Consider the following 16064-nt stretch of genomic DNA (forward strand, 5'->3'; position numbering starts at 1 on the left):
AACTCCTTTGATCGGGTAAAAACGAGGATACTGCTGATGTTGGTCAAGATGGAAATTGGCCAATTCTAAACTAAAAAGATTCACTCGAGCTTTTGCTACTGAGGAAAACAGCTGTGACCCCGATGTGGAGAATGGAGACAGGAAGAAGCAAAGAGTGCTTGTCCAGCAGAAATCTTCAGCAATGTGGGAGCCTGGGAGGGGGGAAGAGTAAAGATTGACCACTCTTGAAGCTTCAGAGGTACCTAGTTGAATTTTGTGTTTTATTGCTGAAAAATTAATAAAATGAAGTAAATGTTCAAACTGGAAAGATTGGCATGGCAAAGCTTTCAACAAGGCTTTTAGCACAATACTCACATAATAATTTACATAAATAACACCAAGTATATACAGATGTAAAATATAATTCATTGAGCGATCAGTTTAAATCAACAGCCAGAAGTGGCTGGAATACTCTGGATCAGCAATTGGCTTCAAATGAATGTAAGAGAAAAAAAGACTTGTATTTATAAGGGAGCGAAGAGTTATGGGGAGCGGGCGGGGAAGTGGAGCTGAGTCCATGATCAGATCAGCCATGATATTAAATGGCGGAGCAGGCTCGAGGGGCCAAATGGCCTACTCCTGCTCCTATTTCTTATGTTCTTATATAGCATCTTTCACAACATCAGCATGTCCCAAAGCGCTCTGCAGCCAATGAAGTACTTTTGAAATGTAGTCACTTCAGTGTAGAAATGCAGCAGCCATTTTGCACAGAGCAAGGTCCCACAAACAGCAATGTGATAATGACCAGAGCATCTGTTTTAGTGGTTGAGCCATAAATGTTGGCCAGGGCACTAAGAACTTGCCCGCTCTTCTGTGGATAGTGTGATTGAGATCTTTTATGTCCACCTCAGAGGGCAGACTGGCCCCGGCAAGGCTTAACATCCCATCCCAAAATTAGCACCTCCAACAGTGCAGCGCTCCCTCAGTACTGCATTGGAGTGTCAGCCTGAAGTCTCAGGAATGGGGCCCACAACCTTCTGGCTCAGAGGAAGTGCTACCAACTGAACCACGGCTGATACTAGATTTAAACAGTATTAGGATGCAACAACATTGCAGCACATCAATTAAAATCAGTATGATTATCGTGGGTGGCTCACGTGAAATACATTTATATAAATTCTATAGTGGAACAAACAGAAATGGTATTGCAAATGGCTAAATAATTATCAGTTTTAAAATGCCCTTAAGAACGGACTTACTTCTCATCGTTTGGGAATATAATACCACTCTCGGTGATTGGATCTAGGAAGAACCAGTCGAAACCAGGTAGGTACCTGTAGATCTGAAACATCAACAATCAATTGGTTTGTCAGAGTGCTGCAGCACAATCTCTCAACGTTCCATCACTTGCGGCCAGAAATCAATGGCTGCATTTTCACAACAGTGCAGAACATGCCAGACCCAGAAAGGATCCGAGAGAATAAAATGATTGGTGAAAAATTGGGAGCTGCGACCCTTTGCTTCTGTCACAATAAATTTCCCCCTTGAAGGATCAGTAGATTTGAACAAGCCAAGTTTCAAGACAGATTTCAATAGTTTGCTCACAAGAATGGTGCCACCTTTTTTCTACTTCCTCCTTCCTCTCCAGTACCTTACCCCACTTCACTTCTCTCTCCTTCCTCGTCTTATGATGCTTTCTATTTACCGTCTCCCAGCTTTCTCTTTTTTCCTGCGTCTCTTTGTAAAGATTGATTGCCACCATAAGTCAAACAACTCCCTTATTGTTGGGTCATGCAACTACTAGGATGCTAGAAGGAATATTCGACATTAGTCTTTTTTTAAATCCAGAAATTCCTGTGTTCCTATGTTTAATTTGCTCTTTCCCGCTATCCCTCCTTTCCAGTAATTGTGCTCCTGTTCCTCGGCCTTGGAATGCTGGCCTCTTCCCTTTCGCTGGTCTCGGGCTCCCATGCCCTCTCTGTCGACTTGCGTTTAGACTGCTGCGCAAAATATCTTTAACATTAAATGTTGTTAGAAACATAGAAAATAGGTGCAGGAGCAGGACATTCAGCCCTTCGAGCCTGCACCACCATTCAATATGATCATGGCTGATCATGCAACTTCAGTACCCAATTCCTGCTTTCTCTCCATACCCCTTGATCACTTTAGCCGTAACGGCCACATCTAACTCCCTTTTGAATATATCTAACAAACTGGCCTCAACAACTTTCTGTGGTCGAGAATTCCACAGGTTAACAACTCTGAGTGAAGAAGTTTCTCCTCATCTCGGTCCTAAATGGCTTTCCCCTTATCCTTAGACTGTGATCCCAGGTTCTAGACTTCCCCAACATCGGGAACATTCTTCCTGCATCTAACCTGTCCAGTCCCGTCAGAATTTTAAACGTTTCTATGAGATCCCCTCTCATTATACTAAATGCTGCAGGACTCAAAGTGCAAGTCCCGGGGGGAAATAATGCAGCCAGAGCTCAAAGCTGATGCTTTGGGGAAAGTGCTGGGGAGAGTGAGACCGAAAAGTTTTACTCGGCAAAGCTTTCAAACTAGACTTTCAGCATGATAAGCAAACACCTGTATAATAATTTACATAAATATCAAGTATATACACATGTAAAATACAATCCATTGAGCAATCATTGTAAACCAACAGCCTGAAGGGGGTTTAACTTTCTGCGTTCAACAATCGGCTTCAGATGAATGTAAACATCTTTCCATCAGTACTAGGACACAACACTGCAACATATGAAAGCACTTGGGGCAGGAGGAAAGGGCTAGAGGCACTTGGGATTGGAAGACAGGCCTGGGAGCTAGTGGAGCAACAGCCTGCAGAGCAAGATAATGGTTAACGGTTGCTGAATCATGCGCACGATCGGCTGCTCCTCAGCGCGTAGTTGGTAGGAATCAATCAGAGGAATAAAATGCTTGCATTTATACAACATCTTGGCAAACCTCAAAACATCTCAAGAACTTCACATTCAATGAGTTACTTTGAAATGGAATGGCTGATGTTATGCAGGCAAACACGTCAGCCATTTTGCACACATACTTGATGGTGTTGGTTCAAGGAGGGTTGCTGTCCTGGGACACCCGGCCTTTCTTCAAATAGTGGCAAGGGATCTTTGTTATCCACCTGAATCCTGGAACAAGTAAATGGGGCTTTCGTTTAATCTACTCTGAAAGACAGCGCCTCTGACATTGCATCAGCCCCTCAGTTACTACACTAGACGGGTCAATCTAGGTAATATGCTCTTCCTGGAATGTGGCTTAAATCCACAACTTTCTAACTCAGACAAAAGAACGCTACCAACTATGCCAACTTCGAAGAGCACATCCAAGACCTATTACAGTTCAGGTTTAATGGTGCCCAAAACATTACTCAAATCAAACTGATGGTCAAATAGCCATCTACCAACTCATATTTTTAAATGAAACTAAACCAAAATCTGTGGAAAGTACCATCACAGTTACAGAGCACAATCGTTATACTAGCATGGCTGTCACGAAGAAAACTACGCTGAGAGCTGGAAGACTGGAAGGATATTTTCTTCCTAGTTCCATAGTTACATTCTGACAACCAGAATAATGAATTCGACAAGGACACAATCACAGTGAATATTACGGACATGGCATTTCAGCCACATGATCAAAGGCAAATTTTGACGCTATTGTACAGAAATACAGCTGCTGCCTCCCAAAGATTAGAGTCCTAGCTTCATAGTTGAAATAAATAATAGCTGCCATCTGAAAGAAAACAAGGAAACCAGAGTAGTTTAAATATTTTATCATTAAAATGAATACTTCTAATGAAGTTACAGTGATCATACAAGATTGTTCCCGATGTTGGGGAAGTCCAGAACCGGGGTCACAGTCTAAGGATAAGGGGTAAGCCATTTAGGACCGAGATGAGGAGAAACTTCTTCACCCAGAGAGTGGTGAATCTGTGGAATTCTCTACCACAGAAAGTTGTTGAGGCCAATTCACTAAATATATTCAAAAAGGAGTTAGATGAAGTCCTTACTACTAGGGGGATCAAGGGGTATGGCGAGAAAGCAGGAATGGGGTACTGAAGTTGCATGTTCAGCCATGAACTCATTGAATGGCGGTGCAGGCTAGAAGGGCCGAATGGCCTACTCCTGCACCTATTTTCTATGATTCATGGTGGAATGGCGAGGTAGGCGGCTAATTAAAGCAGGAAGCGTGAGGTAAGCACTTTCATTGGCTAACGGGACCTCTACTGCAGAATAGAACCTACTGAATCATTCATTATAGCTACTAACGCATGGTTCAGGGTGAACCTTTCTGATGAGGACTGAGAAGGTTCACAGCTAAATGCTCCTGAATGGCGGTTTATGTCTCTCTAATATTTTTAGATGACTATATATTAACTAAAACACAAATTAAGGATTGATTATTGGACTTTTGCACGAGTTAAGACAGATTAAATGTCAGAATCCCTGTGAAATAACATTGTAGAGATAGAGCTGCCAACCAGTTATGATCTTCCTGGAGTCTCCAGCAATTACAACAACGTGCATTTATATAGGACCTTGATCTTGGTGAAACGTCTCAAGGCGATGCACAAAAGTGGTAACAGACAAAATTTGACATCGAGCCACATAGAGATATTCGGACAGGGGAGCAAAAGCTTGGTCAGAGATAGGTTTTAAGGAGCGTTTTAAAAGGAGGAGAAAGAGGTAGCGAGGCGGAGAGGTTTAGGGTGGGAGTTCCAGAGCTTAGGACCCAGGCGGCTGAAAGGCCATTGGATTAAAGATCAATCTCCCAACACTTCTGCAAGCAAACTGGAAGAAAATAAGAGTATTAAAAAAGTGTGTTTCCTTTTCATTTTTTTTTAACACTTTTATTAGTTATTCAAATATTGGAGAAAGGAAAAATGTCTGTTTAACTGACAGTCAAGAATCATCCAGTCGGGTATCAAGAAATCGGTTTGCTTTCTAATTGGTGTGGGAAGGCGGTGCTAGGCGAGAATAGACATGTCGGGTGACCAATGGCAGGAGCACGAGGGCGGGGGGATTGGAGTGGAAGATCATGTGACATCCAACCAGATTTGGAAACCCTATGTATAAGTGGTCGAAGGTGCACTTTTTACTGCGGTAAAATAATAGCAGCAACATGCATGTGGCTATGTTTTTAAGCTGACCCAAGGCCTGTAGGCTGCGGGGACAGAAGCAGATCAGAGTGGCAAGGCATAATGGAGAAAACCGAGACCAAGCTGGGAGCTCGAAAAGGACAAGGCAGGGAGACCATTACTGTTCAACCTGCCAATCAGGGCTCACAAAAATAAGAACTAGTTGTTTTTGGTTTTGAGCCGGTCTTGAACCCACAAACTGCACTTCCCGTTGGGAATTATTATCCGACCTGAAACTCTAGCCCCTGCAAGGGATTGCATTCAGGATTGGTGTCAGTGTGGCTCCCTTATGGACAGACTTGCACCTAATTTATCTAGCTGCACAATTAAAAATGTTGCTTCTCATGCGTATCTTTGTTACATAGAAAATTATTCAGCCCATTTACAGCATCACAAGCTTGCAAAGTGTCTGTAATGCTTACCTGATTGGCTCAAATATCATACTCATACAATAGTCAATTAATCACTCAACTGAATAGTAAGCTAGGAAATCTTAAGCAGCAAGAAGGTAGAAAAACTACCAATGAAGAACGAGCAAAGAGTCAAAAGCCAATAACAAAAAACAGCTACCAACACAGAACTTCCCAGGAGGAAAGGAACCAATGGAACTGCTCAGGATATATTTGGAAACACTATCAGTCATCATCTTGCTTTCTCAGTGCCCTGAGGATATAGTACTAAAAACATTTCAACAGAATAAGCATTCAATAATTTACAACACAACGATTAAGCGTGCTCCTACAGCTCTCTTTCCTGTGTGTGAAGCTTCTGCAACATTTGCATCCACAGGGCCCAAAGCTCTGTGATGCCTCTGAGACAGAGGCTCAAAATGCACCAACAGCATTCTGATGAACTTCAGTCTAGAATGCACCATGTGGCTAAACTACAATGTAGCTCGTATTCAAATTGGTGGAGCAGGGCTTATACAGGAAATTGCGGCAGGTTCTGCGAATGGCTGGTCCTGCTGTCAATCAAAAAAAAAACAATTCTAGTGCTTTAAAAGGCAAAAGCTGATTTCCTCGAACATACAGTTTTGATTGGAAATCAGATTCAGAAAAAGTTTTTTTTTTTAAAAAGAGCAGCTGCCACCACAGTTGGCTGAACCCTGGAGGTATTAAACAATTAAACCACATAGTGAAGTCCCAGGCTGGGAGTATTAGCCTCCTAAGAGATAGCCTGGCAACTTGGGGAATTTGTTTGGTGCACTTTTATTTGGTCAGCAAGGTATCTGATGCATGAAAACTCAGCAGCTTATGCAAGGGCCTTCAAGCCAAAATGGAGAGAAATGCACAAAGATAGAGTTGCTATTTGCCAAATAGAGTGCACACACTTTTCCTGTAGGAGCACATCAACTTACCCAAGCCCAGAGAACTTCAGGGCAGGTCGTCAACAGCCAAGATTTAGGGGCCTTCAAGTTGCACATGGTTATTACTACACTGCCAACCAGGACAAAGCACTAGTAAGGCTTCATCCTGCTTGGCCCATGGATGACAACCCAAGGCAATGGCTAGCAGGATTTTCTGGAGTAATGGGAAAAATCCCAACAACCCCTCCCCATACCCTTGTAGGTCAAGTTAGACAGACTGGTAAGTCAATCATCAACCATGCTCTTGTGGACGGCAGTCCAGCATTGCTCAGGTACTGGATTACTGGCACTGCCACGAAGGACTCGGTTCTAAATCCTTCAACACCAGACATGCCCTCTTGGAGCCAAATCCATCCCAAAGACATTCAGCTTGGCTCCCTCCCCAACACATAGTTGTTAGTTGGTCAACTGAAGGCAGCAGATGCCAGGAACTCCTTACGTGTGGCATGCTGAGCAGGAATACGTTCAAAAAGTATGAATACATCCCCATGGAATGGGAACGCACCATACCTCACTAACTAGTATAGCTTCGTCAGTTGGAGGTGTGGAGTTCAGTAACAGTCTCCTGCCTCTCTGAAATCCAATGAAACGTGGGTATATGACTATGTGGTTTATCTAGTGTCCAGTCAACATCTTCTAGCTGCTTTAGGAGCATTCTAGATAGATAGTTATAATAGAAGTCGTTTGGAAAGCCCTGGGAACTGCATTGAATATTTTGGTAAGTTATCAGAGTTTACGTTAATAGTTATCTGGAGGAAAACTATAATAAACCTCTAACTCTTTTGCAGTCCAATGGCTTTCATTTTAAAATTGTCCAACCCATCACCCACCTTGGTTGCTATGCTTCCTGGCTCAGAATGGGGGGTGGGGGCGGGTGGGGGGAATCATGCACCAAACCTCAAACCACTTGTGAGCAACACCACAAGAGAGCAATAAGGAGGGAGATAGATGGGAACACGAGTAGGCCATTCAGACCCTCGGTGATCAATTAGATCATGGCTGATCTGTACCTCAAACTGCATATCCCTTGATACCCTTACCCAACAAAATCGATCAATCTCAGTCTTCTAGGTTTCTGCTATCCTTTGTGTGAAAATCTGCTTCCCAATTTCTCTCCTAAATAAGAACATAAGAAATAGCAGGAGTAAGCCATACGGCCCTCAAGCCTGCTCCGCCATTTAATATGATCATGGCTGATCCGATCATGGACTCAGTTCCACTTCCCTGCCCGCTCCCCATAACCCCTTATCGTTTAAGAAAATGTCTATTTCTGTCTTAAATTTATTCAATGTCTCAGCTTCCACAGCTCTCCGAGGCAGTGAATTCCACAGATTTACAACCCTCTGGGAAAATAAATTTCTCCTCATCTCAGTTTTAAATGGGCGGCCCCTTATTCTAAGATTATGCCCTCTAGTTCTAGTCTTCCCTATCAGTGGAAACATCCTCTCTTCATCCTCTCATTCTTCTGAATTCCAATGAGTAGAAACATCGAAAATAGGTGCAGGAGTAGGCCATTCGGCTCTTTGAGCCTGAACCAACATTCAATATGATCATGGCTGATCATGCAACTTCAGTACCCCATTCCTGCTTTCTCTCCATACCCCTTGATCCCTTTAGCCGCAAGAGCCATATCTAACTCCCTTTTGAATATATCTAACGAACTGGCCTCAACAACTTTCTGTGGTAGAGAATTCCACAAGTTCACAATTCTCTGAGTGAAGAAGTTTCTCCTCATCTCGGTCCTAAATGGCTTACCCCTTATCCTTAGACTGTGACCCCTGGTTCTGGACTTCCCCAACATCCTGCATCTAACCTGTCCAATCCCATCAGAATTTTATATGTTTCAATGAGATCCCTTCTCATTCTTCTAAATTCCAGTGAATACAAGCCTAGTCGATCGAGTCTTTCTTCATATGTCAGTCCTGTCATCCCGGGAATCAGTCTGATGAACCATCGCCGCACTCCCTCAATAGCAAGAATGTCCTTCCTCAGGTTAGGAGACCTAAACTGTACACGGTATTCAAGGTGTGGCCTCACCAAGGCCCTGTACTGTAGTGAGACCTCCCTGCTCCTATATTCAAATTCTCTCGCTATGAAGGCCAACATGCCATTTGCCTTCTTCACCACCTGCTGTACCTGTATGGCAACTTTCAATGACTGATGTACCATGACACCCAGGTCTCATTGCACCTCCCCTTTTCCTAATCTGTCACCATTCAATCTGCCTTACTGTTTTTACCACCAAAGTGAATAACCTCATATTTATCTACATTATACCGCATCTGCCATGTATTTGCCCACTCACCTAACCTGTCCAAGTCACCCTGCAGCCTCTTGGCATCCTCCTCACAGCTCACACTGCCATCCAACTTAGTGTCATCTGCAAACTTGGGAGATATTACATTCAATTCCTTCGTCTAAATCATTAATATATATTGTAAATAGCTGGGGTCCCAGCACTGAACCTTGCGGTACCTCACTAGTCACTGCCTGCCATTCTGAAAAGGACCCGTTTATTCCTATTCTTTGCTTCCTGTCAGCCAACCAGTTCTCTATCCACGTCAGTAAATTACTCCCAATACCATGTGCTTTAATTTTGCACACTAATCTCTTGTGTAACACCTAGTCAAAAGCCTTTTGAAAGTCTAAATACACCACCATCCACTGGTTCTCCCTTGTCCACTCTACTAGTTACATACTCAAAAAATTCTAGAAGATTTGTCAAGCATGATTTCCCTTTCATAAATCCATGCTGACTAGGACCGATCCTGTCACTGCTTTCCAAATGCGCTGCTATTACATCTTTAATAATTGATTCCAACATTTTCCCCACCGCCGATGTCAGGCTGACCGGTCTATAATTCCGTTTTCTCTCTGCCTCCTTTTTTTTTTTAAAAGTGGGGTTACAGTCCATAGGAACTGATCCAGAGTCTATAGAATGTTGGAAAATAACCACCAATGCATCCACTATTTCTAGGGCCACTTCCTTAAATACTCTGGGATGCAGACTGTCAGGCCCTGGGGATTTATCGGCCTTCAATCGCATCAATTTTCCTAACACAATTTGCTGACTAATAAGGATTTCCTTTAGTTCCTCCTTCTCGCTAGACCCTCGGTCCCCTAGTATTTCCGGAAGGTCATTTGTGTCTTCCTTAGTGAAGACAGAACCAAAGTATATGTTCAATTGGTCTGCCATTTTTTTGTTCCCCATTATAAATTCACCTGGTTCTGACTGCAAGGGACCTACATTAGTCTTCACTAACCTTTTTCTCTTCATATTTCTATAGAAGCTTTGCAATCAGTTTTTATGTTCCCTGCAAGCTTACGCTCATACTCTATTTCCCCCCTCCTAATTAAACCCTTAGTCCTCCTCTGCTGAATTCTAAATTTCTCCCAGTCCTCAGGTTTGCTGCTTTTTCTGGCCAATTTATATGCCTCTTCCTTAGATTTAACACTATCACTAATTTCCCTTGTTAGCCACGGTTGAGCCACCTTCCCCGTTTTTTTGGGATGTATAATTGTTGAAGTTCATCCATGTGATCTTTAAATGTCTGCCGTCAACCCTTTAAGTGTCATTGGCTAGTCTATCCTAGCCAATTCACATCTCATACCATCAAAGTTACCTTTCTTTAAGTTCAGGGCTCTAGTCTCCGAATTAACTGTGTCACTCTCCATCTTAATGAAGAATTCTACCATATTATGGTCACTCTTCCCCAAGGTGCCTCGCACAACAAGATTACTAATTAATCCTCTCTCATTACACAACACCCAGTCTCGGATGGCCTGCTCTCTAGTTGGTTCCTTAGACATATTGGTCTCGAAAACCATCCTTTATACACTCCAGGAAATCCTCCTCCACCGTATTGCTACCAGTTTGTTTAATCTATATATTGATTAAAGTCACCCATGATAACTGCTGTACCTTTATTGCACGCATCCCTAATTTCCTGTTTGGTGCCCTCCTCAACGTCACTAAAGGAGCGTGCAGCAGTTCCTGCAGCCGGTGTGTGTGCTCCGATGTCGGCAGTTCAATCGCTCTCACCCCCATTCCTGGCCGAGTGGTCTCCCGGTGCGTTGCCGTCCCGCACCTATCCCAGGCCGAGTGGCATCCTGCACCGGCTGGCCCACTACCTTCCCGGGCCGAGTTTTCAGATGAAGGTAGGACTTACTTCTATTTTTTGTGTGTTATTGAATGTTCATTACTTTTTGTGCTATGTTTTAGTGCTTTAGGTGCAGGTCCTCTCCACTTCCCTTCTCGCCCCTATCCCAGGCCGAATGGCCTCCGGTGTACCTACCTGCGCTGATTTCTTAACTCTCCGCAAGGGTTTTCTGAAGTGGCCACATACGCAGGCCTAAATAGATTTGGAGTAACTATTAGCTGACCAAAGTGGCCTAAATGGCCAAAACTGGCATAGGTGGCTGGTAACGCCCCCTTTTGAGAAAAACTAAACAAAACTAAAAAAATCGTAACCAACTCACTTACACTGGCGCAAATTGAATGTGCAAAATGGGTATTTTTAAGATACGTCAGAAAAATCAAGTTACTCCAAAAAAACGGAGCAACTCCTGGCCAAAATTGAGCCCTATGATACTGGACTAGTATTACAGAGGCTTAACTAATAATCCAAAGAACATGAATTGAGAATAAATAAAAAAGCTGGCGTCAGTAAAAGTGACCATTAAGCCATCAGATTGTCGCAATATCCCAACCCATTCACTAATGTCCTTTAGGGAAGGAAACCTGCTGTCCTTAGCTGGTCTGGCCTATACGTAACTCCAGTCCCACACCAACGTGTTTGATTCTTAATTACCCACTGTAATGGCCTAATAAGCCAATCAGTTGAAGAAAATTCTACCTTTTCAGGACAGCTAGGGATGGGGAAATGAAGGTTGGCCTTGCCAGCGACGCCCACACCCCGATCGAGAATTAAAAAAAAATGCCTCTCCATTATGCACACATGTGTGGTGGGGAAGGCGGCAATTTTAAACCAGCAGGACCGTCCTTGCAATATTATTGCCCATATGTACAATAAATTTGTACGATCCCCAGGTCAGTCTCCTACCAGACTCATACTGGTCAGAACAGATTACAAAAAAAACCCGAGTGTCTGAAAGTAACTTCAAGCATTAAATTAAAATTCAGCTGGTAAGTCCCAGGTTCAATTCCCAGTGTGGGGGGTGAACAAGCTTCTCTGATCTATGTGGTGGTGGGAACCCTACCATTGGCTTCAATGTTTTTGAGTGGAAATAATCCGGGGTTCCCACTCTGGATTGTCCCAGTGGCTCCTCCTGGACACGGGGCAAGAACATAAAATAATAGGAGGAGCAGGCCATTCAGGCCCTCGAGCCTGCTTCGCCATTGAATAAGATCATGACTGATCTTCTACATCAACCTCACCTTCCCGCTCTATCCCCACATCCCTCAATTCCCTTTGTAACCAAAAAATCTAATCGGTCTCAATATACTCAACGACTGAGCATCCACAGCTCTCTGGGGTACAGAATTCCAAAGATTCACAACCCTTTGAGTGAAGATGTTTTTCCTCATCTCAGTCCTGATTAGCCAACCCCTTATTCTGAGACTGTGACCCTTAGCATCTACACTGTCAAACCCCTTAAGAATTTCAATGAGATCGCCTCTCATTCTTCTAAACTCTGGAGAATATAGACCCAATCTACTCAATCTCTCCTCATAGGACAATTCCCTCATCCCAGGAATCAGTCTGGTGAACCTTCGAAGCACTCCCTCTAAGGAAAGTATATCCTTCCTTAGGTAAGGAGACCAAAACTGTGCACAGTACTCCAGGTGTGGTCTCACCAAGGCCCTATATAATTGTAGGAAGACTGTTTTACTCTTATACTCTAATCCATTTGTAATAAAGGCTAACAAACCATTTGCTTTCCTAATTGCTTGCTGTACCTGCAGGTTAACTTTCTGTGATTCGTGTACAAGGACACCCAGGTCCCTCTGAACATCAACATTTCCCAGTCTCTCACCATCTAAAACTATTCTGCTTTTCTATTTTTCCTACCAAAGCGGATAACTTCACACTTCTCCACATTATATTCCATCTGCCACATCCTTGCCCAATCACTTAACTGGTCTAAATCCCTTTGCAGCCGCCTTGCGTCTTCCTCACAGCTTACTTTCCCTCCTGACTTTGTATAGTCAGCAAACTTGGATACATTGCGTTCGGTGACCTTGCTAGAACCACCCCATCCTTGTGTAACTCCCCAGTGCTCCTGTGTCCATGCTAATGGATAGGTAAGGGACCAAAGGACTATCTCAACTGTAGAACCATCCCCTAGCAGGAGTCATTCACCTGGGAGAAACATTCTGTGCAGGACTCCTGCTCCTGTGACAACAGGTAGTTCTGCCTCACTGACAATACTCCCATGTTCAGCATTACTAGATTAGAAAGTCACTTACTCACACGAGGAGTTCTACGCAAAATGACCGCTTCAGTGCTGCTGTTCATAGAATCATCCAGCACAGAAGGAGGCCTTCGGCTCATCATGCCTGTGACGGCAATTTAAAATAACTATCCAATTAGTTCCACTCCCCTCCGCTCTTTCCCCACAGCCCACAAACTTTTCATTTTCAAGTATGTATCTCATTCCCTTTTAAAAGTTGCCACCGAATCAACTTCTTCCACCCTTTCAGGCAGTGCATTCCAGATCACAATGACTCACGACGTAAAAAAGAAAATTCTCATCTCCCCTCTGGTGTGGAAGCAAGTCATCCTCGATACGAGAGACTGCCTTATACTAAACTAATACTCGAAAGAGAACAACCCCAGCTTCTCCCTATAACTGAAGTCCCGCATCCTGCTACCGTTCGAATAAATCTCTTTTGCACCCTCTCCAAGGCCTTGACATCATTCCTAAAGTGTGGTGGCCAGATTTGAATGCAATATTCCAGCTGAGGCCTAACCAGTGTTTGATAAAGGTTGAGTATAACTTCCTTGTTTTTGTATGCTATGTCTCTATTAATAATGCCAAGGATCCCATATGCTTTTATAACAGCCTCCTCAACTTGTCCTGCCATCAAAGCTTTGTGTACATAACCCCGAGGTCTCTCTGCTCCTGCACCCCCTTTAAAACTGTAACATTTAGTTTATATTGCTTTTCCTCATTCTTCCTACCAAAAATGCATCACTCCACACTTCTCTGCATTGAATTTCATCCACCAAATGTCTGCCAATTTTACCACTCTATGTCCTCCTGAAGTCTGTTGCTATCCTCCTTGTTGTTTACTGCACTTCCAAGGTTCGTGTCATCTGGAAACTTTGAAATGATGCCTTGTAGACACTAGTCCGGGTCATATATATATCAAAAAGTGCAGTGGTTCTAATACCGACCCCTGGGGAATGTCACTGTATACTCCCCTCCAGTCTGAAAAACAATCGTTCACCACCACTCTCCGCTTTCTGCCCTGTAGCCAATCTTGTATCCATGTTGCCACTGTCATGTGATTTAATTTTGCTAACATGTCTGTTGCGTGGTACTTTATCAAACATCCTTTGAAAGTGCACATATACAACATCAATCGCATTACCCTCATCAACTCTCTCCATTATTTCATCAAAAAAACTCAAGTCAGTCAGTCAAACACTATTTCCCTGCAACAAATCCATGCTGGCTTTCATTTATGAACCCATAATTTCTCAAGAGCCAATTAATTTTATCCTAGATTATTGTCTCTAAAAATTTCTCTACCACCTGGCCTGTAATTGCTGGTTTTATCCCTTCTCCAGTGAAGACAGATGCAAAGTACTCATTTAGTACCTCAGCCATGTCGTCTGCCAAAGCTAAGATGATCTCCTTTCCTTTGACTACCTTTCCGCTATTTATTTGTTTATAAAATACTTCAGGTTCCTTTTTATGTTAGGTGTTAATCTATTCCCATAATTTCTCTTTGCCCCTCTTATTCCCTTTTTAAATTTTCTGTATACAGCTTTGTTTTCTCCTATATTATAAACATTACATTTGTCATAAGCCTCTTTTTTCTGTTTAATTTAAATTTAATTTCTATATCTTTACTCATCCAGGGAACTCTAGCTTTGGATACCCATCCTTTCCCTCTCGTGGGAATGTGTCTACTCTGTATCCGAACCATCTACTCGTTGAAGGCCTTCCATTGTTAAATTACTGCTTTGCCGACCAATTTTTGATTCCAATTCATCTGGGCCAGATCCCATTTCAATTCACTGAAGTTAGTCCTCCTCCAGTTAAGTACTTTTACACTTGATCGTTCCATGTCCTTTACCATAACTATCCTAAACCTTATGATCACTGTTCCCCAAATGATCCCCCACTGAAGCTCCATTTCATTCCCCAGAAATAGATCTATAGCTTCCTTCCTTATTGGCCTGGAAACAAAATGACTAATTAAGCAAGTTCTCCTGCACAAATTCCAAGAATTCCTCCCCTCTGCCCATTACACTGTTACTATCCCAGTCTACATAAGGATCATTGAAGTCCCACTATAGTTCTTGCATTTTTTTTTGGTAGCCTATAGTATACATCCAGCAGCAGAAAATAGCTCCTCTACTGTTCCTTAATTCTAACTAAATAGATTCTGTCTTTAATCCATCTCAACGACATCATCCCTTTCCAGTGCTTTCACAGTTCCTTTTATGAATACTGCCACACCCCTTCCTTTTTTCCTTACCTATCTTTCCTGAATACCTCGTGGCCAGGAGTATGAGTTCCCAATCCTCCTCCTCTTTGAGCCAGGTCTCTGTTACCGCCACTATATCATAGTCCCATGTTGCAACTCACGCCTGCAGCTCACCAACTTTATTTACCACTATGTGCATTTACCACACGCACTCCAAACTCATCTTAGACTGCCTCACAATTGCCCCCTGTCTGATCCCTCCTATTTCTGAACTATTCTTTATTCTAGTGCTATTTGTCTTTCCCAGTCCTCTGAGCACCTTGTTTCTCCTCTCTAATGCTTCATCGTGGTGTCTCTCCCATTGCCAAATTAGTTTAAACCCTCCCTCACAACACGAGTTAACTTTCCCGTGGGGACATTGGTGCAACCCATCCATCTTGAACAGCATTGGACACAATAGCCCAGCGAAGGCTTAACCATAGCTTTATAATGGTTTAGCAGAAATTCCTTGCTTTTATACTCGATGCCTCTATAAAGTCAAGAACATAAGAATTAGGAACAGGAGTAGGCCATCTAGCCCCTCGAGCCTGCTTCACCATTCAACAAGATCATGGCTGATCTGACCGTGGACTCAGCTCCACTTACCCGCCCGCTCCCCGTAACCCTTAATTTCCTTATTGGTTAAAAATCTATCTATCTGTGATTTGAATACATTCAATGAGCTAGCCTCAACTGCTTCCTTGGGCAGAGAATTCCACAGATTCACAACCCTCTGGGAGAAGAAATTCCTTCTCAACTCGGTTTTAAATTGGCTCCCCTGTATTTTGAGGCTGTGCCCCCTAAGAACATAAGGATCCCATAAGCTTTTTTAGCAGCTTAATCAACTTCTCTTTATTAACCCACTCAGCAGTGGTTCTGAAGCAAAGTAACAAGGT

General features: G+C 43.1%; 1 protein-coding gene across 2 annotated transcripts in view; it reads right to left on the reverse strand.

Annotated features, from left to right (window-relative positions):
- Positions 1-16064, reverse strand: part of abhd12 (abhydrolase domain containing 12, lysophospholipase) — a 182851-nt gene that overhangs the window by 20567 nt on the left and 146220 nt on the right. For both annotated transcript variants that reach the window (XM_070890049.1, XM_070890050.1), the window contains one exon: positions 1239-1321. In XM_070890049.1, the coding sequence (XP_070746150.1) occupies positions 1239-1321 (83 nt within the window). The remainder of the gene's footprint in view (positions 1-1238; positions 1322-16064) is intronic.

This window comes from Pristiophorus japonicus, chromosome 9 (genome assembly GCF_044704955.1).
Source record: "Pristiophorus japonicus isolate sPriJap1 chromosome 9, sPriJap1.hap1, whole genome shotgun sequence".
Lineage (NCBI taxonomy): Eukaryota > Metazoa > Chordata > Chondrichthyes > Pristiophoridae > Pristiophorus > Pristiophorus japonicus.